This window comes from Neomonachus schauinslandi, chromosome 8, assembly GCF_002201575.2.
Source record: "Neomonachus schauinslandi chromosome 8, ASM220157v2, whole genome shotgun sequence".
NCBI classification, from domain to species: domain Eukaryota; kingdom Metazoa; phylum Chordata; class Mammalia; order Carnivora; family Phocidae; genus Neomonachus; species Neomonachus schauinslandi.
In genome coordinates this window covers 51,616,974-51,637,299 of record NC_058410.1, presented here as the reverse complement: position 1 = coordinate 51,637,299, position 20,326 = coordinate 51,616,974, and the positions used below count along the sequence as shown (strand labels likewise).

General features: G+C 40.8%; 1 protein-coding gene across 1 annotated transcript in view; it reads left to right on the top strand.

The window, feature by feature from the left end:
* Positions 1-2,288: 2,288 nt before the first annotated feature.
* LOC110583309 (coiled-coil domain-containing protein 162-like) overlaps positions 2,289-20,326 on the top strand; it is a 50,913-nt gene continuing 32,875 nt past the window's right edge. Inside the window, exons 1-5 of the mRNA XM_021693356.1 lie at positions 2,289-2,321; positions 5,889-5,984; positions 7,237-7,392; positions 18,527-18,756; positions 19,693-19,831. Coding sequence (XP_021549031.1) covers positions 2,289-2,321; positions 5,889-5,984; positions 7,237-7,392; positions 18,527-18,756; positions 19,693-19,831 — 654 coding nt within the window. The remainder of the gene's footprint in view (positions 2,322-5,888; positions 5,985-7,236; positions 7,393-18,526; positions 18,757-19,692; positions 19,832-20,326) is intronic.

Here is a 20,326-nt window from a genome sequence, read left to right as displayed (position 1 = left end):
ATGAGGGTCTCAGTAAGTTGCAACAGGACCCCATAACCTGTTTTCAGTATTTCAAAAGGCATGGTGAAAAAGACACATTTGCCCAAAAGCTCTGCAGGTAAACAAAATGTCAAGTTTCTTTCTTTTTTTAAGTGGAATTCTAAGAACTGCGATAAGGGAAAGAAGACATTTGCTTTGGTTGAATTCCCACCACATGCCAACTCCATGGGATAGAAATCGTTTTCCCCATTTTTACAGATGAGGAAATAAAGACTAGAAAAGTTGCATAACTTGGGCCGGGTCACACAGCCTGTTATAGCAGAGCTTGCATCCGTGCAGTTTGTCCGACTCCAGAGCCCTATTCCTTCCTTTATAACATGTTTCTTCATTTCTTCCTGCAGCTCAGAGCTGGGGCTGGAGGCTGATGCGGTGTTGAGTTAAAGTTGGGAAAATGCTTAATGGCTGTTTGGTAGAAAAATCTTTCAAAATATGGGGTCCATGGAGAGGCGGGAAATAAAAGAAGATCTATGCTAAAATATATTGGGTATCATCTTGAGACCCCTTTATTCACATAGCATTAGAAACATTCTATTGATAGGAGCAGGATGGGTCCTACAAAGGACAGTGATCCAGACTGAGGAAGGACAAAAGTGGGGAAAAGAATAGCCAGTGATTTGGTCAGTAGTGCTGCCTGTAGTTTGACTCTGGTCTCTCTAGAGAGTATATCATAGTCTATGATTCTGTAGCTTGGACTAGCAGCCATATTCACATCTGAATGTATTATATTTTTGAATATATTTTTGAATAGTCTCCAAGCATCCATAAATTAATAGACCTAGTATGCACATGAAGCTGTGTCTGGGCTCTAAAACTGCCAGACATTGTGTTCGTTTGTGGCACTTGGTAGTTACAAAGTTCTGCACAAACTTGCCAGGATAAGAGAGCACGTCAGTGTTCTGTGTTCTTTTATGTGATTGTCAGTCAGGTATAGCCACAAGAAGAGAACAGAAAAGACCCAGGAAAAACAAAGTTTATTATATTCACAGGTGCTAGAAACAGGATGTATGCCATGACATACACAGCCACATGGGAAAGCCACAAGGAGAGTGCTGAGGCCATAGCCTGGAAAGGCAAGGCAGGGCAGGGTGAGCAGTTTAAGATCTGCTGGGTTGAATAATTCCAGTGGACTCTGGGTGGCAGAGGTCGTCTCTAGTTTTCTGTTGACTAGCCCTGGGATGAATAAAGCAGAGGACTATTGCCTCCCTACGTGCAAGGGTCAGATAGAAATGGTATGGCTTTGGATTGGTTGGTTTGCGTATCAAAACCATGCTCCCTGCTGAGTCCTTTGCCATCTCTAAGAACTGGCTAGCCCAAGGAAGGGCAGTCTCTTTCTTAACCAGAAAGGTCTTTAAAGATGTCAAAACATCCATAATAAACAGAAAACAAATTTTAAAATGTAAGCACTACATTCAAGGATTGAACAAGTAAGATGTGAACAAAGCTGGACCCAGAGGCCAAGAGAAAGAGAAATCATTCTATGGATTGGTGGGAGAGGAGAGCAGGAATGATATGAAAGGAGCCAACCAGGCAGAAGTTGTATGGGATACTGGGCTTCTGTGCTTTTGATTTGGGCTGAAAATAAATGTTTCTACTAGAATATTCTGCTTTTTGGTACCATTGTTTTGAGGAGATCCATACAATCTATACAAAGGTATGGGTGTAGAAAGAACCATGGGAGTTTAGAGGATGCTGAGAAGCAGCTGGATAATGAACTCTGCCTCGCTGGGCTCCAAGTAGGCTAGAAGTTCAAACCCATTTTTGTATCTTGGACAGTTCTTGCACTTTGCTTTGTACATAGTAGGTGAATCATTAGAAAACATGTGAAAGATACGAAGAACAGGAGAAAATGTTCTCATTGAGCAACTCCAGGCTCATCCTTGAACTCTCCGGATAAATCAATTATTTTATTGAGTCTCTCAGTATAAAATAATATTCAACTATCTTTTTTTAAATTCTCATTAAAATGTGAAAAGGTGGTATGATTTTTGTATTAGTACAATGGTTTGATGTAAAAATACAGAGCTCCCTTTATCTATCTTGAAGTAAAGTTCACAAGCCCCTTTTGCTGATGGCTAAAAGATTAAACTTTCTAATTCCATGTCATTCAGCCACATGTAGAGCTTAAAAGTGGTCAGTTTGAGATTTAAAATTAATTAATTCAAGATTAATTAATCCCCATTTCCCTTTGTTTTAATTGCCTCCTATTCACCCTGTTGGTAAGGGAGGGGTTCTGCCCTGGGGTTACGGAGATGGCCAAACACATGACACTGAACACTGGACAGGTGAGATTAAGGGCAGTTTACTAGTTATATATACTCACAGCCCAGGGAAGAGGACACTGCATGCAATGCAGAGCCACAGAGGAGTTGCCCTTGGGAACAGACTGAACAACCAGGAACAACAACAACTGTGGGAGACAGGCTTTGTAGTATCAAGAGGGTGTGATGTCCCCTCATTTCTGCAGGTGAATGTGATTGGTTCATTTGAATACTTTTGTGGTCTGGCAGGGAACTGAAACCACTACTCAGGGATAAGCAGGAAATGCACTGGGTCCCTTAGATAAGGAAGGTTATTGGACTAGGAGACCTTATCTGTGGGAACAGAGTGGAGAGGTGAACTTATAATTAAGCCATTCAACACCCTCTGATTTTACCAGGTGCAAAGGCAGCACTTGATATTGGACCTTAATTTTAGGCCTTACACCACACCTTTCTCCTCCTTCATTGCTCTCAGACAGATGATATAAGTGCCTGGGGGTGCTTATAAATCATCATAGCAGTTGAGGAGGAGCGGCTACTTCACCTACCCATCGTGGGTTATCTAGTCCAACCCCAGATCTCTTCTGGCCTGATGCTCAGCACCACACATAGACACTCTCTTGTGAGGGCTCAGGCACTCCCTAGGTCTTTCCCCAACACTCTGATTGTCTGCTCATCTCTGGGAGGCTGCATCATTTCCCTCAGTGCTAGTACCTCCGTCAGTCATGGTTAATCACCTTCTTTCTGATGTCTGCTTTATGTAAGACTTGGGCCAAGCCCATGGAAAATCCAGGCAAAAGTTCCCCTCTGTTTCAGGATACCCTCTCCTCAGTGTATCCTGTGTCAGCATCTTTTTTTAGGTATCCACTAGACCTAAGTTCTAGAAATAGTCTTTCCTCACTTACTAAACTCTTATTTCCTTTTGGGCAAAAAAAGTCATTGTAATTCATCATGCATACTTCCTTCTCTATGACTTATGGTATAAATTTCATGCGCTAGTCTTCAGGATTTTTGGTTCTTGATATGCAAAGCCATGTTTTGTTCAAAGCAAAACAAAAAGCTTCCTCTCGCAAACACCAAGATTTTATTATTTAATTTAAAATTTGGTTTTATATATCAAGAATCGTCTCTGCTATTGGTCTTAAAATAGTCAATTCAACAAACAATCCATGTCTTTGTTCTAGAGCTACAGCTGAACTGTCCAAAACAGTAGTCATCTGTGGCTATTTAATTTAAAAGTTTAAATTAATATTGATTTAGGTGACATAAAATTTAAAATCCAATTCCTCAGTCACAGTAGCCACATTTCAAGTGCTCAGCAGCCACGTGTAGCTAGTGGTTATCATACTGGACAGTCAAACTTAGAACATTTCCACATTGCATAAAGTTCTATTGGACAATGCTAGTCTAGACTATATCCACCTTTCCCTTGAGGGTTGGTGAATTGCGAGTGAAGGGCAGTGTGTAAAGAAAGAGGGGTGAGGGTTGAAGTCGTTGAGGAAGAAACCTGTGTATGTCTCAAAATGTTATCTTGCGGCAGTAACTTTGAAGAAAGTTTTGAGCTTGAGAAGCTTTAATAACTGCTTTTAATGAGATGCCCTCCATGCTTGGGTAGAAGAACATTTTTGGCAGCTGGAAACGCTCCTGCTTACCAGTCTGTCACAGACGGCATGTACCATGGATTGCCACCACTGAGCAGCTCTCTTGGGAAGAGCATTTTTGCTTCACAGCTCAGCCTGCCCCAGCCACTGGATCCACGGAGCCTACAGGTACATTGAGAAGTATTTTTATACCTATAAACAGTGTGTTATATATCAGGGATTTGGGCACTTTGTTTCCATGTGGTTTAAATTTTGCAGGGGCTCTCCCTGCTCTAGAGCTCTTTAGCCTTGCTTGGCTCCCCTTCATTGACACAGTAGAGCAGCCTGGGCCTACTGTTATTCCCAGTCAGAGTCTTTGACAGGCAAACTGGGGCAATAACTTATCTGCTCACAGCTGGTAGCAAAACCATCAGTTGATCTTTTCTATTTAATAAATAATAATGACAGCAATCACAATACATAAATTAGGTCAGCAGCTAAGTTTTGAAGAGCCCTTTGAGGAGGTGTTATCAAATGTAATCCTGGCAACTTCTAATGCTCCTAGGCACCAACAATCTTACCCACTTTCTACAACTAAAAGGTTAAGGTTCTGGCAGACCAGAGCTCAGATTGCTAGGCAGTCATGGCAGTACTAGGTCACAAACTGTATTGCTAACAAATTGCCCCCAAATTTAGCAGATTAAAACAATAAATATTCATCATCTTATATCATTTCTGAGGCTCAGGAATCTGGGAACAGTTCATTGTGTAGTTCTGGCTAGTCGTGTAGATCTCTTACCGATCAAGGTATTGGCCCAGGCTGTAGTCCGGTCTGCTGGGGGAGAATGTGCTTCCAAGCCCACTCACAGGGCTGTTGGTAGGCCTCAGAAGAGCCACTTCCAAGCTCATTCACATGGGCTTCTCTACAGGCCTTCCTCACAACAAAACAGATGGATTCCTCCAGAGCAAACAATTCAAGAGAGAACAGGAGACAGATCCCAAGGTAGAAGTCATAGTCTTTGTATTACCTCATTTCAGAAGTGACATCCCATCATTTTTGCCATATTTTATTCACTAGAAGTGAGTTACTAATTTTAGCCCACACTCAAGGTGAGAAGACTTAAACTCCACCTCTTCCTGAGAAGAGTATCAAAGAAGTTGTGGACATATATTTAAAACCACCTCACAAACCCAGGTCTTCTGACTCCAAAAGTTCCAACTTAATGTTTATATGTTACAAAGCTAAGCCAAGTAATGCCAACATCAACCCCATGTAAGTCCCACACTTTTACATTCCCTAGCAACAAGACAATTACTCTTAGCCCAAGCCTTGACTCTCATTTAGACCCAGAAGACAGGATTGACCATGACCATTGAGCCTGTTCCTACTGCCTTTGGATGTTGCCTGGGATTAGGTAGATGCAAGTGTCCTGGCTTCCTGCTACCTGAAACAACTCCGAATTGTCTGAAGCCAGTACCAAGTGTGCAAGTATAGAATAGGGTCAGATGGACAGGCCCACTATGTTCAGGGCTGCGTGTGGTGCCACAAATAGTGGGGGATGCCTTGGCTGTTGGATAGTGATATGGAGAAGACAGAGGCCCACATGTTAATGTTGTCACATTGGCTTTGAGAACTGGAACACAATGGTGATGAAGGAAAACATTTTAAGGTTCCTAATACTGAGAACATTTGAGTAAATTTACATTTGTTGATGTAAATGTGTCCCATTGTTATTATAGTATTCTGGAACTTCTAAACACTGGTGCTGACTAGTTACACTGAAGTCTTAAGTACCCTTCTATGTTTGGCCAGATTCTGGAGGAAAAGAAAAAAAAATATTACTCTCTCCTCTACATTATCAGGGACTTTCTATTAAGAGCTATTTCTACATAGTAAATAAATCATCCCATGGTGTTTTGGAGTACAGACACAGAAATTCTGTTCATATAAGATGTTTATTATTTATGGACACAGTACAGCGTTATCGTGTTTCTTATTTGGTTCTTTTAGGCATCTGTGCTATTCCCTTGGAGAGCATTTCTGGAAGATGGAGGACTGTTTCCAGTTATGAGGAGCAGCCCAGACACCCTAGAATATAATATGCAGGTAGGATAGGTCTTCCCACTTGTCACAGAGAGAACTGAATGCAGACTGCAAAGTAGGTGTCATTGGGTCCATAGGTCAGTGGTGAATAATTTATGAGATAAGCAGGGGTGTTTATGGGATTATGAAGCCATAAACCCAATGATTCAAGGTGAGTCAGGTTTTCTTCTGACAGAAGAGAATTATGTTCTCAGTGGTATGGGCCTCGGTTGTAGACTCAGCTGCAATTCCCATGGCCAGTAATGATCTGGGAGAGTGGCCATCCATCTCCAATCACTCTCTGGGCCTCTTAGAGAAACACCTAGGCTGGAAGTTCAGGGTTGTGGGACCAGGATCCTGGCCTGCCTGTGAACAGTGGCAGGAAGAGAACTCTTTAAGCAGGATCCATAAGGAGAATTTCTTTCAATTATGTGTTTCCCCCCGATCACCTAAGCAAGTATCATTGCGTTCTCATTTTTAATATTAAGAAAAACATGAAAATCAATTGTAAATTTGCTTCAAAATAATATGGAAATGGGGAGTGACAGGGATAGGGGCAGGACTGGCCATAGGTTGTTAGTTCTTAGGGCTGGGTGATGGGAACGATACTGTTTGCTTTTGTTTCTGCTCAAAATTAAAATTGTTTGGATTTTTTAAAGTAAAGTAGTAAGAATGGTTAAGAAAATCAATTACAGTCCCCCACTAGGAAACAATCACAGTTCACATTTTGGTATATTTTTTCCAGTATTTTCCTTATGCATACATGTGTTTATATCTGTACTTTTAAAGGAAAATTGATACCATACTATACATTCACCATGTACAGATAACACTGTAAAGTGCTGGGAAATTTGGACTTCCATACAAAGCCAAACGTCTGATATGTTCAAGAAAGACTTTGAGCTAGGGGCGCCTGGGTGGCTCAGTCGTTAAGTGTCTGCCTTCGGCTCAGGTCATGATCCCAGGGACCTGGGATCGAGTCCCACATCGGGCTCCCTGCTCAGCAGGAAGCCTGCTTCTCGCTCCCCCACTCCCCCTGCTTGTGTTCCCTCTCTCGCTGTGTCTTTCTCTGTCAAATACATAAATAAAAATCTTAAAAAAAAAAATAAGGACTTGGAGCTAGAAATGTTACTCTGATTTTTATTGATTTTCTAATAGTCAAGAGGGCAGGGCTTATATACATAATTATTCCTAGTTTTCTCCCCAAAATCATTTATAAAGGATACCTAGAGATCTTCAAAATGGGTGTTTTGTTTTGTTCTTTTTTTATTTTTAGCTGTGCCTCTGTAGGCTGAGCGACCCTGACCTTAAGGCAGCCCGTGGAGAGCTGGTGGGCATGCAGCTGCTTTTGGAAGATGTACTTCTGAGCAGCAATCATATGATCATGGAGGATCCCTCCAGACAGCAAGCCACACTGGATAAACACTCTCAAGTACGTAATTGGCCAGTGCTGTATTGTACTAAAGGAACTTCCTCTCTGGGAGATGGGCCAGAGAAGCCACCTCTGTCCAACAGCGTCTCCCAATGGGTCCCAGGACTGTGCAGGGGTCGCCTGTGATCCATGGTATATTCATTTCTTTTCACTTTAAAAATAGAACAAAGGTTGTGGGCAGCCCATTGAAACCAAATGGAACAAATAATCCAACTGGCTGGATTTCTTTGGGAGTCACACACATTTAGAGTTGGAAGACACATTTAGAACTGGAGTTGGAAGGACTGGAGGGGTATGACAGAGGCCCCGGGCGAACTCCTCCAGCCTGGGCTCTCGTCTTCATCACTCAGCTAGCCTGTGGATGCCTAGGCGCTGCCTCCTCTGGACTTGTCCCTCTGAAGCTCTGAGGTACCAAGAGCCTCTAGCCCACCTTATCAAGACTGGAAACAATTCTGCCCATATCTGGGAACCAGACAGAGACTTGTCTGGACACAGGGTAAGCTAGCTGGTGCCCCCATCTGAAGAGCCTCCTCTTCCGAGCCAACCTTTCCAAGAGAGGTCTGCAGCAGCCCCCTCCAATTCCTTACCTTCAGTCCGCTCCTCAGAAACTGCACTTCGTCACCACTGAGACTGCTCTCATCAAGAGCACCATGGTCCTTGTCATTAAATCCCCTGGATACTTTTTAGTCCCCTTCCAAGCTGACCCCTTGGCAGCGTTTGACACAGCATGTCCTTCTTGCCATCTCCCTGTGCCTGGCTTCCAAAGCACAGCTCCCTCCTAGTTTTCCTCCGGCCTTGGTAGCCAGGCCTTCTCAGACTTCCCCATAGACTCTCCTCTGCCTCCTGCCTCCCCTCTTCCTCTCGCAATCCCCAAAGTATTATTTTTGGGGTTCTGTCCCACTGCTACACTCCCAGGTCTGCATTTTGACTTCCATGACGTTAGCCCCTTTTGTCTTTGTAGGTCCCTTCCTCCATAAAAAAGCATTAAAAGTGATAGTTTACAACTGTGTTAATATAAAAAAAAATAATATCCTATATTAAAACATTTTATTCAGCCTCAATATCCTTTATTTTCTGATTTTAAAATAAATTAAAACACCCTGTGGGCCCTAGGCACTGTGCCTTCTGTGTCTGGTCAATAAGCGTCTCCTGAATACTATTAATCCTACTATTGGCTACGACTGAGATCCTTTTAGAGTGCTTTAGTAATTATTAGTTTCTTTAATCATCACAATAATTCCATGAAGTAGGTACTTTCATTATTCTCCTTTTACAGATAATACTGAAGCTCAGAAAGGTTAAGTGATGTGCCCAAAGTCACATACCTAGTGAGGAAAGAAACCCAGATTCCAACTGAACAGTCTGGCCCTGAAGCTCCCTTCTACTCTCACCCACTACGTTTTTCCACTTCTCAGCCTCTTCCTAGGCAAACTCATCTGCTTTTGTAAGTTTGACAACTTTACATGTGATGACTCATGCAATGACCATCTACATGTCGTGTCCAAGTTTCAATCCTGTCAGATTCGTGCGTTCACTTCCTTGTTCCATCCCAGAGTCCGTGTGTCCCAAACTGAGCATATTTCACTGCCCAAAACTTGCTCTTCTTTCCATATTCCCTGTCAGTGAACCACCATCTGCCCAGTCGCCCAAGCCAAGAAATCTGGACACCCACCTTTGATTTCTCTCTATCATACCCCACAATCAGATGCTAAGTTTTACTATCCTATTACTTTAATATCTCTCAAGTTTGTCTACTGTTCCCCATCTTCCAACACCAACCCCCAATCAGCATCATCTCCTAATGTTAGGCTATGAGTATAACCTCCAATTGGACTCCCTATATTCACTCTTGCCTTCTTCCTGTACATTCACCAGGGTAATATTTTTTTTTTTAAAGATTTTATTTATTTATTTGAGAGAGAGAGTGAGAGAGAGAAAGAGCACAAGAGGGGGGAGCGGGAGAGGGAGAAGCAGACTCCCTGCTGAGCAGGTAGCCCGATGCGGGACTCGATCCCGGGACTCCAGGATCATGACCTGAGCTGAAGGCAGTCGCTTAACCAACTGAGCCACCCAGGCGCCCACCAGGGTAATATTTTTAAATGCAAACCTGATTATGTCACTTCCCTCTTATAACCCTTCAATGACTTCCAAATGCCCCAAGAATAGAATCTAAATGCTGTAACCAGACCTTCACCACCTATCTCCTGCTGACATCTCTACCCTCAACTTCTTTCATTTTATCAAATGAACCATGCTCTCTCTCCTCAGTAACTTTGTGCGAGCCAGCCCCTCTGCTGGAAAATGTCCTTCCTTGTCCTCCTCCTTCTCTACTTCATCATCTGATCAACTCCTATTTATCCTTCAGGTTTCAACTTCCACACCGGTCTTCCAGAAGCTTTTTCAGATTTTCTACCTTTGAGCTGATGCCCCTCTGTGCCAATGAGGGTGCACTAGTTATAAGCGACAGTTGTCCTGCTCTCCATGACTTAAATTAGGGTACTAATCTTTCAAAACAAGTCTAGGAGGAGGTGGTTCAGGTTGGTACAGTCACTCAGGTTGGTGTAGGCCCCAGCTCTGCCATCATGGGTGTGTCTGAAAAATGTCTCTTTCATCCTTGTAAAGATGAAAACAGGGGCAAAAAAGCTTTCTCCTTAAGGGGCTTTAACTTTTTACCAAGGAAGAAAATCCTTCCCAGAGCCTTCTAATAGATTTTCCTTGTGTCCTACTGGCTAAAATTGAGTCACAGGTCTACTTCAGGCAAATTAGGGGAAAAGGAATTGTGTTTAGATGTGCCATCTAAATTCCACAACAGAATTAGATGTTTCACTCAGAGGGAGCATTTGCAAAGCAGGCATTGCCACCAAGTAGTACCAAGATCAAGAAGCATGCTGGGCCCTTTGGGCCCTCTATTTGCTATTTCTTGGTCCTGTTTTTGATGGATTGCCATCCTTTCCTGACATCCCCACTGTCCCCGACCTTCGTGCTTTATCCTGTCTCCTGTTCCTTCTTTCATCCTTTAAAATACTTAGGAAGAGAAGACTTCTCTTAATATGAATATATTAACAAGGTAAGTTTGCTTTAAAGTTATTTATTTTAATTAGTTTTATTTCCTGATTTGTTTTTAAATATTCATAGACAATAGGAAGCACTGGGATCTAGCCCCTCATTGGGCTCCCCGCTCAGTGGGAAGCCTGTTTCTCTCCCACTTCCCCTGCTTGTGTTCCCTCTCTCACTGTCCCTATCTCTGTCAAATGAATAAATAAAATCTTTAAAAATGAAAAAAATGATAATACATAGTGATTCCATGTTTGTATGCATTGCAAAATGATCATCACAGTAAGTCTAGTTACCGTCCATCACTATACAAAGTTAATACAATATTATTGACTGTATTCCCCAAACTGTACATTACATCCCCATGATTTTTTATTTTATAACTGGAAGTTTGTACTTCTTGATCCCTTTTACTCATTTAGTCCCCCAAACCTCCTCTCTTCTGGCAACCACCAATCTGTTCTCTATATCTATGTCTTGGTTTAATTTAGTTTTGTTTTGTTTTTTAGATTCCACATGTAGGTGAAAGCATGCAGTATTTGTCTCTGACTGACTTATATGACTTAGCATAATACCTTCAAGATCCATCCATATTGTCACAAATAGCAGGCTTTTATTCTTTTTTATGGCTGAGTAGTATTCATGTGTGTGTGTGTGTGTGTGTGTGTGTGTGTAACCACATCTTTATCTGGTCATCCATCAATGAACACATAGGTTTTTCCAATATCTTGGCTATTGCAAATAATGCTTCAATGAACATAACATGCATATATCTTTTCAAATTGTATTTTCATTTTCTTCAGGTAGATACCCAGTAGTGGAATTACTGGATGATATGGTAGTTCTATTTTTTTTTTTTTTTAAGATTTTATTTATTTATTTATTTGACAGAGAGAGAGATAGCGAGAGCAGGAACACAAGCAGGGGGAGTGGGAGAGGGAGAAGCAGGCTTCCTGCCGAGCAGGGAGCCTGATGTGGGACTCGATCCCAGGACCCTGGGATCATGACCTGAGCCGAAGGCAGACGCTTAACGACTGAGCCACCCAGGCGCCCGGTAGTTCTATTTTTAAGAGGAATCTCCATACTGTTTTTCATAGTAGTACACCAATTTACATTCCCACCAACTGCACAACAGTTCCCTTTTTACCCTATCCTTGCCAGTACTTGTTGTTTTTTGTCTTTTTTATGATAGTTATTCTGACAGGTGTGCAGTGATATCTCATTCTGGTTTTGATTTACATTTCTCTGGTGATTAGTAATGTTAAGCATTTTTTCATTTACTTATTGGCCATCTGTATAGGTTTTTTTTTTTTAATGTCTATTCAGATCCTCTATTTTTAAATTTTTTTGTTTTTTTGTTATTGACTTGTATGAGTTCTTTATGTATTCTGGATTTTAACCCCTATTAGGTATATGATTTGCAAATATCTTCTTCCATTCAGTAAATTACTTTTTATTTTGTTGGTGGTTTCCTTCACTGTACAGTAGCTTTTTAGTTTGATGTAGTCCCACTTGTTTGCTTTTGCTTTTGTTTTCCTTGCTGTTTCCCTTGCCTTTGGAGTCAGATCCAAAGAAATATCACTAAGACCAATGTCAAAGATCTTACTGCCTATATTTCCTTCCAGGAGTTTTAAGTTTCAGGTCTTACATTCAAGTCTTTCATCCATTTTGTGTTTATTTTTGTATGTGGTGTAAGATAGTGGTCTGTTTTAATTTTTGCATGTAGCTGTCCAGTTTTCCCAGTACCAGTTATTGAAGAGATGGTCCTTTCCCCATTCTATATTCTTACCTACTTTGTCATAAATTAATTGATCATATATGCATGAATTTATTTCTGGGCTCTCTATTCTGTTCCATTGACCTATGTATTTATATTTATGCTAATACTGTGCTGTTTGATTATTATAGTTTGAGCATGATACTGCTGGATTTGTTTTTCTTTCACAAGATTGTTTTGGTCATTTGGGGGTCTTTTGTGGTTCCATATAAATTTTAGAATTATTTATTCTAGTTCTGTGAAAAATGCCTTGGAATTTTCATAGAGACTGCATGAATCTATAGATTGTTTTGTCTAGTATGAATATTTTAATATTAATTTTAATTCTTCTAATTCCATGAACATGGAATATCTTTCCATTTATTAGTGTCTTCTTCGATTTCTTTTATCTACAAGTTATAGTTTTCAGTGTACAGGTCTTTCACCTCCTTGTTTAAATCTATTGCTTGGTATTCTTTTTGATATGATTGTAAATGGGATTGTTTTCTCTGTTTCTCATTCTTATAGTTTGTTAATGTATAAAAACACAACAGATTTTTGTATATTAATTTTGTGTCCTGCAACTTTGCTGAATTCATTTATTAGTTCCCATAGTTTTTTGTGTGTGTGTGGACTCTTTAGAGTTTTCTGTATATAATATGTGATCTGCAAACAGTGACAATTTTACTTCTTCTTTTCCAATTCATATGTTTTTACTTCTTTTCCTTGCCTAATTGCTCTAGCTAGGATTTCCAATACTATGTTGAATAAAAGTGAGGAGAGTGGACATCCTTGTCTTGTTCCCAATATTAAAGGAAAAACTTTCAGCTTCTCACCACTGAGTATATTAGCTGTGAGTTTGTCATATATGGCTTTTATTTGTTGAGATACATTTCCTCTCTTCTTACTTTGTTGAGAATTTTTATCATAAATGGATGTTGAGTTTTTTCAAATATTTTTTCTGCATCTGTTGAGATGATCGTGATTTTTATCTTTCATTTTATTAATATGGTATATCATGTTGATTGATTTGTGAATGTTGAACCATCCTTGCATTCCTTAACTAAATCCCACTTTGTCATGGCATATGATCCTTTTAATGTATTGCTCAATTTTGTTTGCTAATATTTTGTTGAGGATTTTTATATCTGTGTTAATTGGGGATATTGGCCTGTAATTTTCTTTTTTGTGGTGTACTTGTCTGTTTTTGATATCTGGGTAATGCTGGCCTCATAAAATGTGTTTGGAAATATTCCCTCCTCTTTAATTTTTTGGAAGAGTTTGAGAAGGATAGATGTTAAATCTTCTTTGAACATTTGGTAGAATTCATCAGTGAAGCTGTCTGGTCTTGGACTTTTGTTTGTTGGGAGGTTTTTGATTACTGATTCAATCTCCTTACTAATAATTGGTCAATTCAGATTTTTTGGTTTTTTTATGATTCAGTCTTTGAAGATTTGTAAGTTCCTAGGCATTTATCTATTTTTCTAGGCTGTCCAATTTATTTGTATGTAATTGTTAGTAATTGTCTCTTATGATCCTCTCTATTTCTGTGGTATCAGTTGTAACTTCTCTTTCATTTCTGATTTTATTTCTTTAAACCCTCACTTTTTTTTCTTTGTGAGTCTAGCTATAGGTTTGTCAATTTTGTTTATTTTTTCAAAGAACCAGCACTTCATTGATTTTTTTAAATTATCTTTTTAGTCTCTATGTTATTTATTTCTGCTCTGATATTTATTATTTCCTTCCTTTTACTAACTTGGGCTTTGTTTGTGTCATTTAAAGCCAATGTTTCCTTATTGATTTTTCTGTCTGGACTATCTATTAACTGATACAAGTGGGTGTCAGTGTCTCCTACTATTATTGTATTGCTGTCAGTTTCTCCCTTTAGGTCTCTTAATATTTGTTTTATGTTCTTTGGTGCTCCTACATTGGGTGCATATATATTTAGAAATGTTTTATCTTCTTGAGGTTGATTCCTTTATCATTATGTAGTGCCCTTCTTTGTCTTTTATTATAGTCTTTGTTTTAAAGTCTATTTTGTCTAATATGAGCATAACTACACCAGCTTTCTTTTCATTTCCATTTGCAGGGAATATCTTTTTTCCATCCCTTCACTTTTAGTGTGTGTCCTTACTTACGAAGTGAGTCTCTTATAGGCAGTATATAAAAGTGCCTTGCTTTTCTATCCATTCAGCCACTCTGTGATTTTTTTATTAGAGAATTTAATCTATTTGCATTTATTTTAATTATTGATAGGTAGGTACTTATTGCCATTTTTTTACTTGTTTAGTGACTGTTTTTATAGTTCCTTTCTATTCCTTCCTTCTTCTCTTTCTTCCCTTCTGGTTGATGACTTTTTTTAGTGTTATGTTTAGGTTCTTTTCTCATTTTCTTTTGTGTATTTAATACAAGTTTTTGCTATGTAGTTACTGTAAGGTTCACATATATCATTCTATGTATATAACTGTCTCTTTTAAGTTGATAGCAACTTACATTTGAACATTTTCCAAACCCTACATTTTAACTACCACACCCCTTCATGTTTGTTTTTGATGTCACATTTTACATCTTTTTCTTTTATTTCTCTCTTAACTAATTATTGTAGTTTTAGTTAATTTTATTTTGCCTTTTAACCTGCATAGTAGCTTTATAAATTAACCCATTACCTTTACTATATATTTACCTTTTCCAGTGAGATTTTTACTTTTGTATGCTTTGTTGTTGTTGTTGTTGTTGTTAACAATTAGTGCCATTTATTTTCTGCTAAAAAAAGTCCCTTTAACATTTCTTATAAGGCCAGTTTAGGAGTGATGGACTCCCTTAGCTTTTGTCTGGAAAACTCTCTCTCTTCTTCAATTCTGAATGATAACCTTCAGGTAGAGTATTTTTGGCTGGAGGTTTTTTCCTTTCAGTACCTTGAATATATCATGTCACTCTCTTCTGTCCTGCAAAGTTTCTGCTGAGAAATCTGCTGATTATGGTGTTTCCCGTGTATGTAACAATTGGTTTTTCTCCTACTACTTTTAAGATTCTCTCTTTAACTTTTGACAGTTTAATTATAATGTGTCTTGGTGTGGATCTCTTTGAGTTCATCTTATTTGGAACTCTCTGGGCTTCCTGGACCTAGATATCTGTTTCCTTCCCTAGGTTAAGGAAGTTTTCAGTCATTATTTCTTCAAATAAGTTTTCTGCCCATTTCTCTTTCTTTTCTCTTTCTGGAACCCCTATAATGCAAATGTTATTCTGTCTGATGTTGTCTCATAGGTCCCTTAAGTTATCTTCATTTTTTAAAATTCCTTTTTCCTTTTGTGGCTCTGTCTGGGTAAATTCCATTGCTTTGCATCTAGCTTGCTGACCCATTCATCTGCTATATAGATAAATAGATAAACATCTGATGTTTAAACCCTCTACTGTATTTTTCAGTTCAGTTATTATATTCTTCAGCTCTGTGGACTCGTGTTTAGTACTTTATTATATTTTCTATCTCATTGTTGGACCCTTACTGTGTTAATCCATTCCTCTCCCAAGTTTGGTAAACATCTTTATGACATTTACCCTGAATTCTTTATCAGGTAGATTACTTATCTCCATAGCATTATGGTCTTTTTCTGAGTCTCTCAGTCTTGGAGTGCCCTTGTGTAGCTGATGAAACTTCTCGTTCAACCTTGCCCTAGCTCTTGGTTGTTTCTTGAAACTTTGTGATTGTCTAATCAGCCTGATTTATTATTGATATGTCCTTGTTATTGAGGATGTACCAAGGCCTGTCAGTGTTCCAATGGGAGAAATTTCATTTAGCACCAAGTTTCAGGCTAATCTGAAGCTAGACCCTCAGGCAGCAGCTTTTAAAATATGCAAATATATTGGGGTGCCTGGGTGGCTCAGTAGGTCAAGCATCGGCCTTGGGCTCAGGTCGTGATTGAGCCCCACATCAGGCTCCCTGTTCAGCGGGGAGTCTGCTTATCCCTCTCCCTCTTCTCCTCCCTCCTCACTCTACTCGTGCTCTCTCTCTCTTGCAAATAAATAAATAAAATCTCTTAAAAAATATATGCAGATATAGTCTTGTGTAGCCACAATCATAATCCCTGCTGGCCTCCAGACCAAAAGATCTGAAGATATCCTCTGGGTGACAGTTGCAAAACTTGGGACTCTACATGAGTGTATAAGCTCTTTCTGGGAGGACTTATTGAGCTGTATCGAGGCATAGGAGGTGCACAAGGATGGTGTCTTCCTGCTTATGTTTTCTGGGAGCATCTCTGTAGCCTCTAGATGTAGGGAAAACCTGAAGCCTGCTCCTTAGGCTGAAGCTGCAGGCTAAGTAAATAGGCTTTTTTCATAGGAAGAAAGGTTGTGCTTCAGTCTGCTGTCTGCCATGCCCTGGAGGGGTGGCCTGCCAGGTGCTGCCTTTCTGACTGTTACATTGCCTTGGAGCTCAGGAATGTCAACCCCCTTGGCCCCCAGGGCCAGGCAGTCAAGGAGCATACCCTGTGTGGTTTGCATATATCCACTGGCTTTAACTAGGTAGCTGGAGAATGTAGGGGGTGGGACACTCTCTCCAGCTTCAGAAAGGCAGCAGGAAAATGTCTTGACTGCACGTGGCTGGGGGCTTCGGGAATGCAGCAGGAGGAAGGAATGTCCTGTCTGTGCACATTCTGGCTTTAGGCTGAGAGCAGGAAAGTGCTGGGACTGCTCACAGTTGCCAGCCGCATCCAGTGAGTGCAGGAATCTTGCAACCCCCTGTGCTCAGCAGCTTTAGCTAAGGTGTGGGAGAATGCTACTACTGCTTGCTCTCGCCTACCCCAGCTAGGGGGCAGGGAAGCGTTGCAACTGACTCCCGCTCTGGCTCCAGCAAGGCAGCCAGTGCCCCTGCTTGTCTTAGCAAGGTGGTGGTAGGAGGATTTTGCATCTGAGTTTGCTCACCTGTGCTAGCAGGGTAAGTGGAGGGTGAAATATTGGCATCTGCCAGTGACATCCCCCATCTCTGGGGAGCGTTCATCTGCCCCTCCCCTCCGTTTGCTTTTAGATTAGCCAGTAAATCTCCTTCACATAGTCTAGGTGCTTTTCAAACTGTTCTTTTTTTGCTGGGTCTTCAGGTTTGAAACTGCACACAAACCCTTTAAAAGGGGCATCTTGGGGCTTTTTGAGCAGAGGGGGCTACATGGCCCGTAGGCTGCCCCCTCCCTGTCACCATGCTCAGCCTTGCTCTGTTGAATATTTACCGTCACTCCGTAAGGTTTTATTTGATGAAAGGTTTCCTGAGGATAAACAAATCTGGAAATCTTGAGTTAGCTGCTTAGTGAGGAGGTAGGCTACTTGCGGGGCTGTCAGCTGTGTGCAGGGCTGTGGGCTCTCCCCTGGGTCTGGCTTGCCAACTCCACCTCTGACCAACCCTCTTTCTGGCAGCTGTGCCTTTCTGTAGATACGTTAATAGCACTGATCCAGTTACACTATGTGGGTGTTCTTCCTGTTCTGAGCCAGGAAACTTGAGTATCTGAGGTGCTGTTACCTGAATGTTCTCTGAGGCCCTTCTTGCCATAACATCATGATCCAGGTTTGCCATCTTCGTCTGCAAAGCAATGCTCCTTTTTCTGTGACTGAGACCCTGTCATCAGGGTGAGGGCCTGGATGCAGGTCCTTGTTTTGTCTGTCGCTCTCTGGGTGACTCTGGCCCTCCTCACACTCTGGCTGCAGGAGAGGGGGACCTGAAAACCTTGTTCCCTCCACATCCTCCAGGGCTCAGAGCAGCCCCTCAACAAACACTGATTTAGGGAAAGTACCAATGAACAAATAAACAAATTATAATTCTAAAGGAAAATTGCCTTTGAATAATAAATTCAAATTAAGAGACATGTAAACTTTTAAAGGATGGGAGAAGGAATAGGAGATAAGATAAACTTACGTTTCCATTTCCTTATCCATAAAACAATAAAATCCCTAATCTGAGGTTATATTACAGCCCTACCGTGAAGGGGAATTAAATCTCAAGTGTGTTGAAGGGCACTTTCCAGAATGCAGAGGCTAAACATGAAAGGCTCAATTTTTCAAAGGCAGGTAAAATGTTAGTACCCAAGTAAAAGAGTTTTTTAAATGAGTGATTCAAGACTCAAGCAGAAAGCTGAAATGGAGACATTTCCCTCTTTTCGGTATCCTATGTATTTGGAAAGGATGCTTACCCTTTCTAAGCTCTAACTGTGCTGTAAGCCCATGAATCATTCCTCCTGGGGAAAATAGGCCTTCTCCAAAATGTTCGTTCTGCATGGGCTATATGTAAAAGTTATCCTATATTGATCTATGATTAATAAGGAAGAATTTCTGTAATGCTTTCAGGCAGATTTGTCCAGAGTGCCAGGATTCAGAAGTCCATTCCAAAGCAGCCCAAAAGCCTCCAGGCTGCTGAGGGGCCCATGCAATGCAGTGATGTCCCTTGCTTTCTTGAGATCATTTCTGGTGCTGTGGAAGCAGCTGGAAGTGCTAAAGGAGCACTGGGGCCGACTCAAGCTGCCAGGCCAGGACAGCGATTCTGTCTCCTTCCACAAACAGTTCTCAGAACTCTACGGGTGAGTGTTGCTGAGGTGGAAATTTTTGTGAAATGAGTGGAATCTGGGGTCTGATAAATTCCTCCCCTTACTCTGAGGGTGGGATTTGGTCCATAATCCTGGTACGCCCAGCCCCACTGAGTACAGAGGAAGCTGGGCAATGTGTCCTATAACCAGCGCTTTACAGGAAAAGTTGGGTTCTGTTGACTGCAGGGACTGTGCCGGGTTCCGCTAAGGAACACTGTGTATCATTTACCTAGAGTTCTGTCTCTGGGAACTTGAGCTTCTCAAGTGTCCCCATGGTGCTGACTCTTCAGCCTTTTTAGTTCATAGGATCCCAGTGAGCACTGGGTAGAGGGATGCTGCTGCTGTAAACTAGTCCCCATTTTCAGCCCCATTAGACCCAAGTGTTGAGTCTCTGAGAGCTTCATGAATTGCCGCCAGAGGTATAATGTGGTGCAACATGAGGTTTTAGGTCTGTGGGATGGTGGGGTGTTTTCACAGCTTCAGGCTCTAGCTAGGATGACTTAGCTGGCAGGAAAGACATGTTGCTTCTGCCATGTGTCTGTTATCAAACAAGCATTCACTAAGCATCGACTCACCATCCGACCTTACTGGGCATAAGAAGGTTCTCTTTGGTGGCATAGTCCCATTGGTCTATCTTACAAGTTATTACGGTCAACTTCCCTGGTAACTAGGGAATGAGAGAACTTGTCAATATTTTGAAGAATGAAGACTGAAGTTATATGTACCCAATGGGAGAAGGCCTCAGGATTTAATATTGACTAAGGGAGTGGCAACTGTGGTAAAATTAGATGTCAATGTGAGTGACTGTAATGGGTTGGGAGGTTTATACGTGATGACAGAAAACAGAACGTGAATGAAAATGATTGTCAGAGAATCTGAATAGGAAAAAAATATGTTTGTTTGCTAATTTCTGTCTCTCTTCTTCCATAGAACTGACATTCTCTACCCCAGCATGAAAGCTATAGCTAGGCGGATGGGGAAAGAAGATGAATTCGAAGGTATTATAATAAGTAGCCGGTCTATTCTTCCCCCCAAAGGAGCTTCAGAAATTGAAATAAAAACTGAGCAGGTATGCAGGAACTATTTTGAATGTGACTTTGAAATTTTGCTTTATGGCATAAGCATGTAAAACTACAGGTACACCTAAGTGGCATTTTTTTCTAAGGCATTAAGTGGAGATTGAAGGTATGTAAATCATTGAACAGACTCAGAGGGAACTAAGTATTTAAAAGCATGTAGAGCTCTGATTATGCAAATAACTATCCCTAATACCTCCATTTTGTAAGTCTAGATCTTCGTATTTTGATTTTCCTCTAATTAAGGTAGACTACCACAAAAAAAAGAGACTATGATAGAGAACATACTAACATCTTAAACTTAAAATCTAGCACGCAGTTATCCACTCCCTCCAACACACACACACCCATGAAAATGGATTATTCAAAATAGCTCCTGTGATTGTTTTTCTGAGAATAAGACAACATGATTTACACACTAGTCCATTTGGTGTGCTAGATGTGAGAGTTTGTTTTTCCAACTGTTTGTTCACCTTGGTCCTGGGACA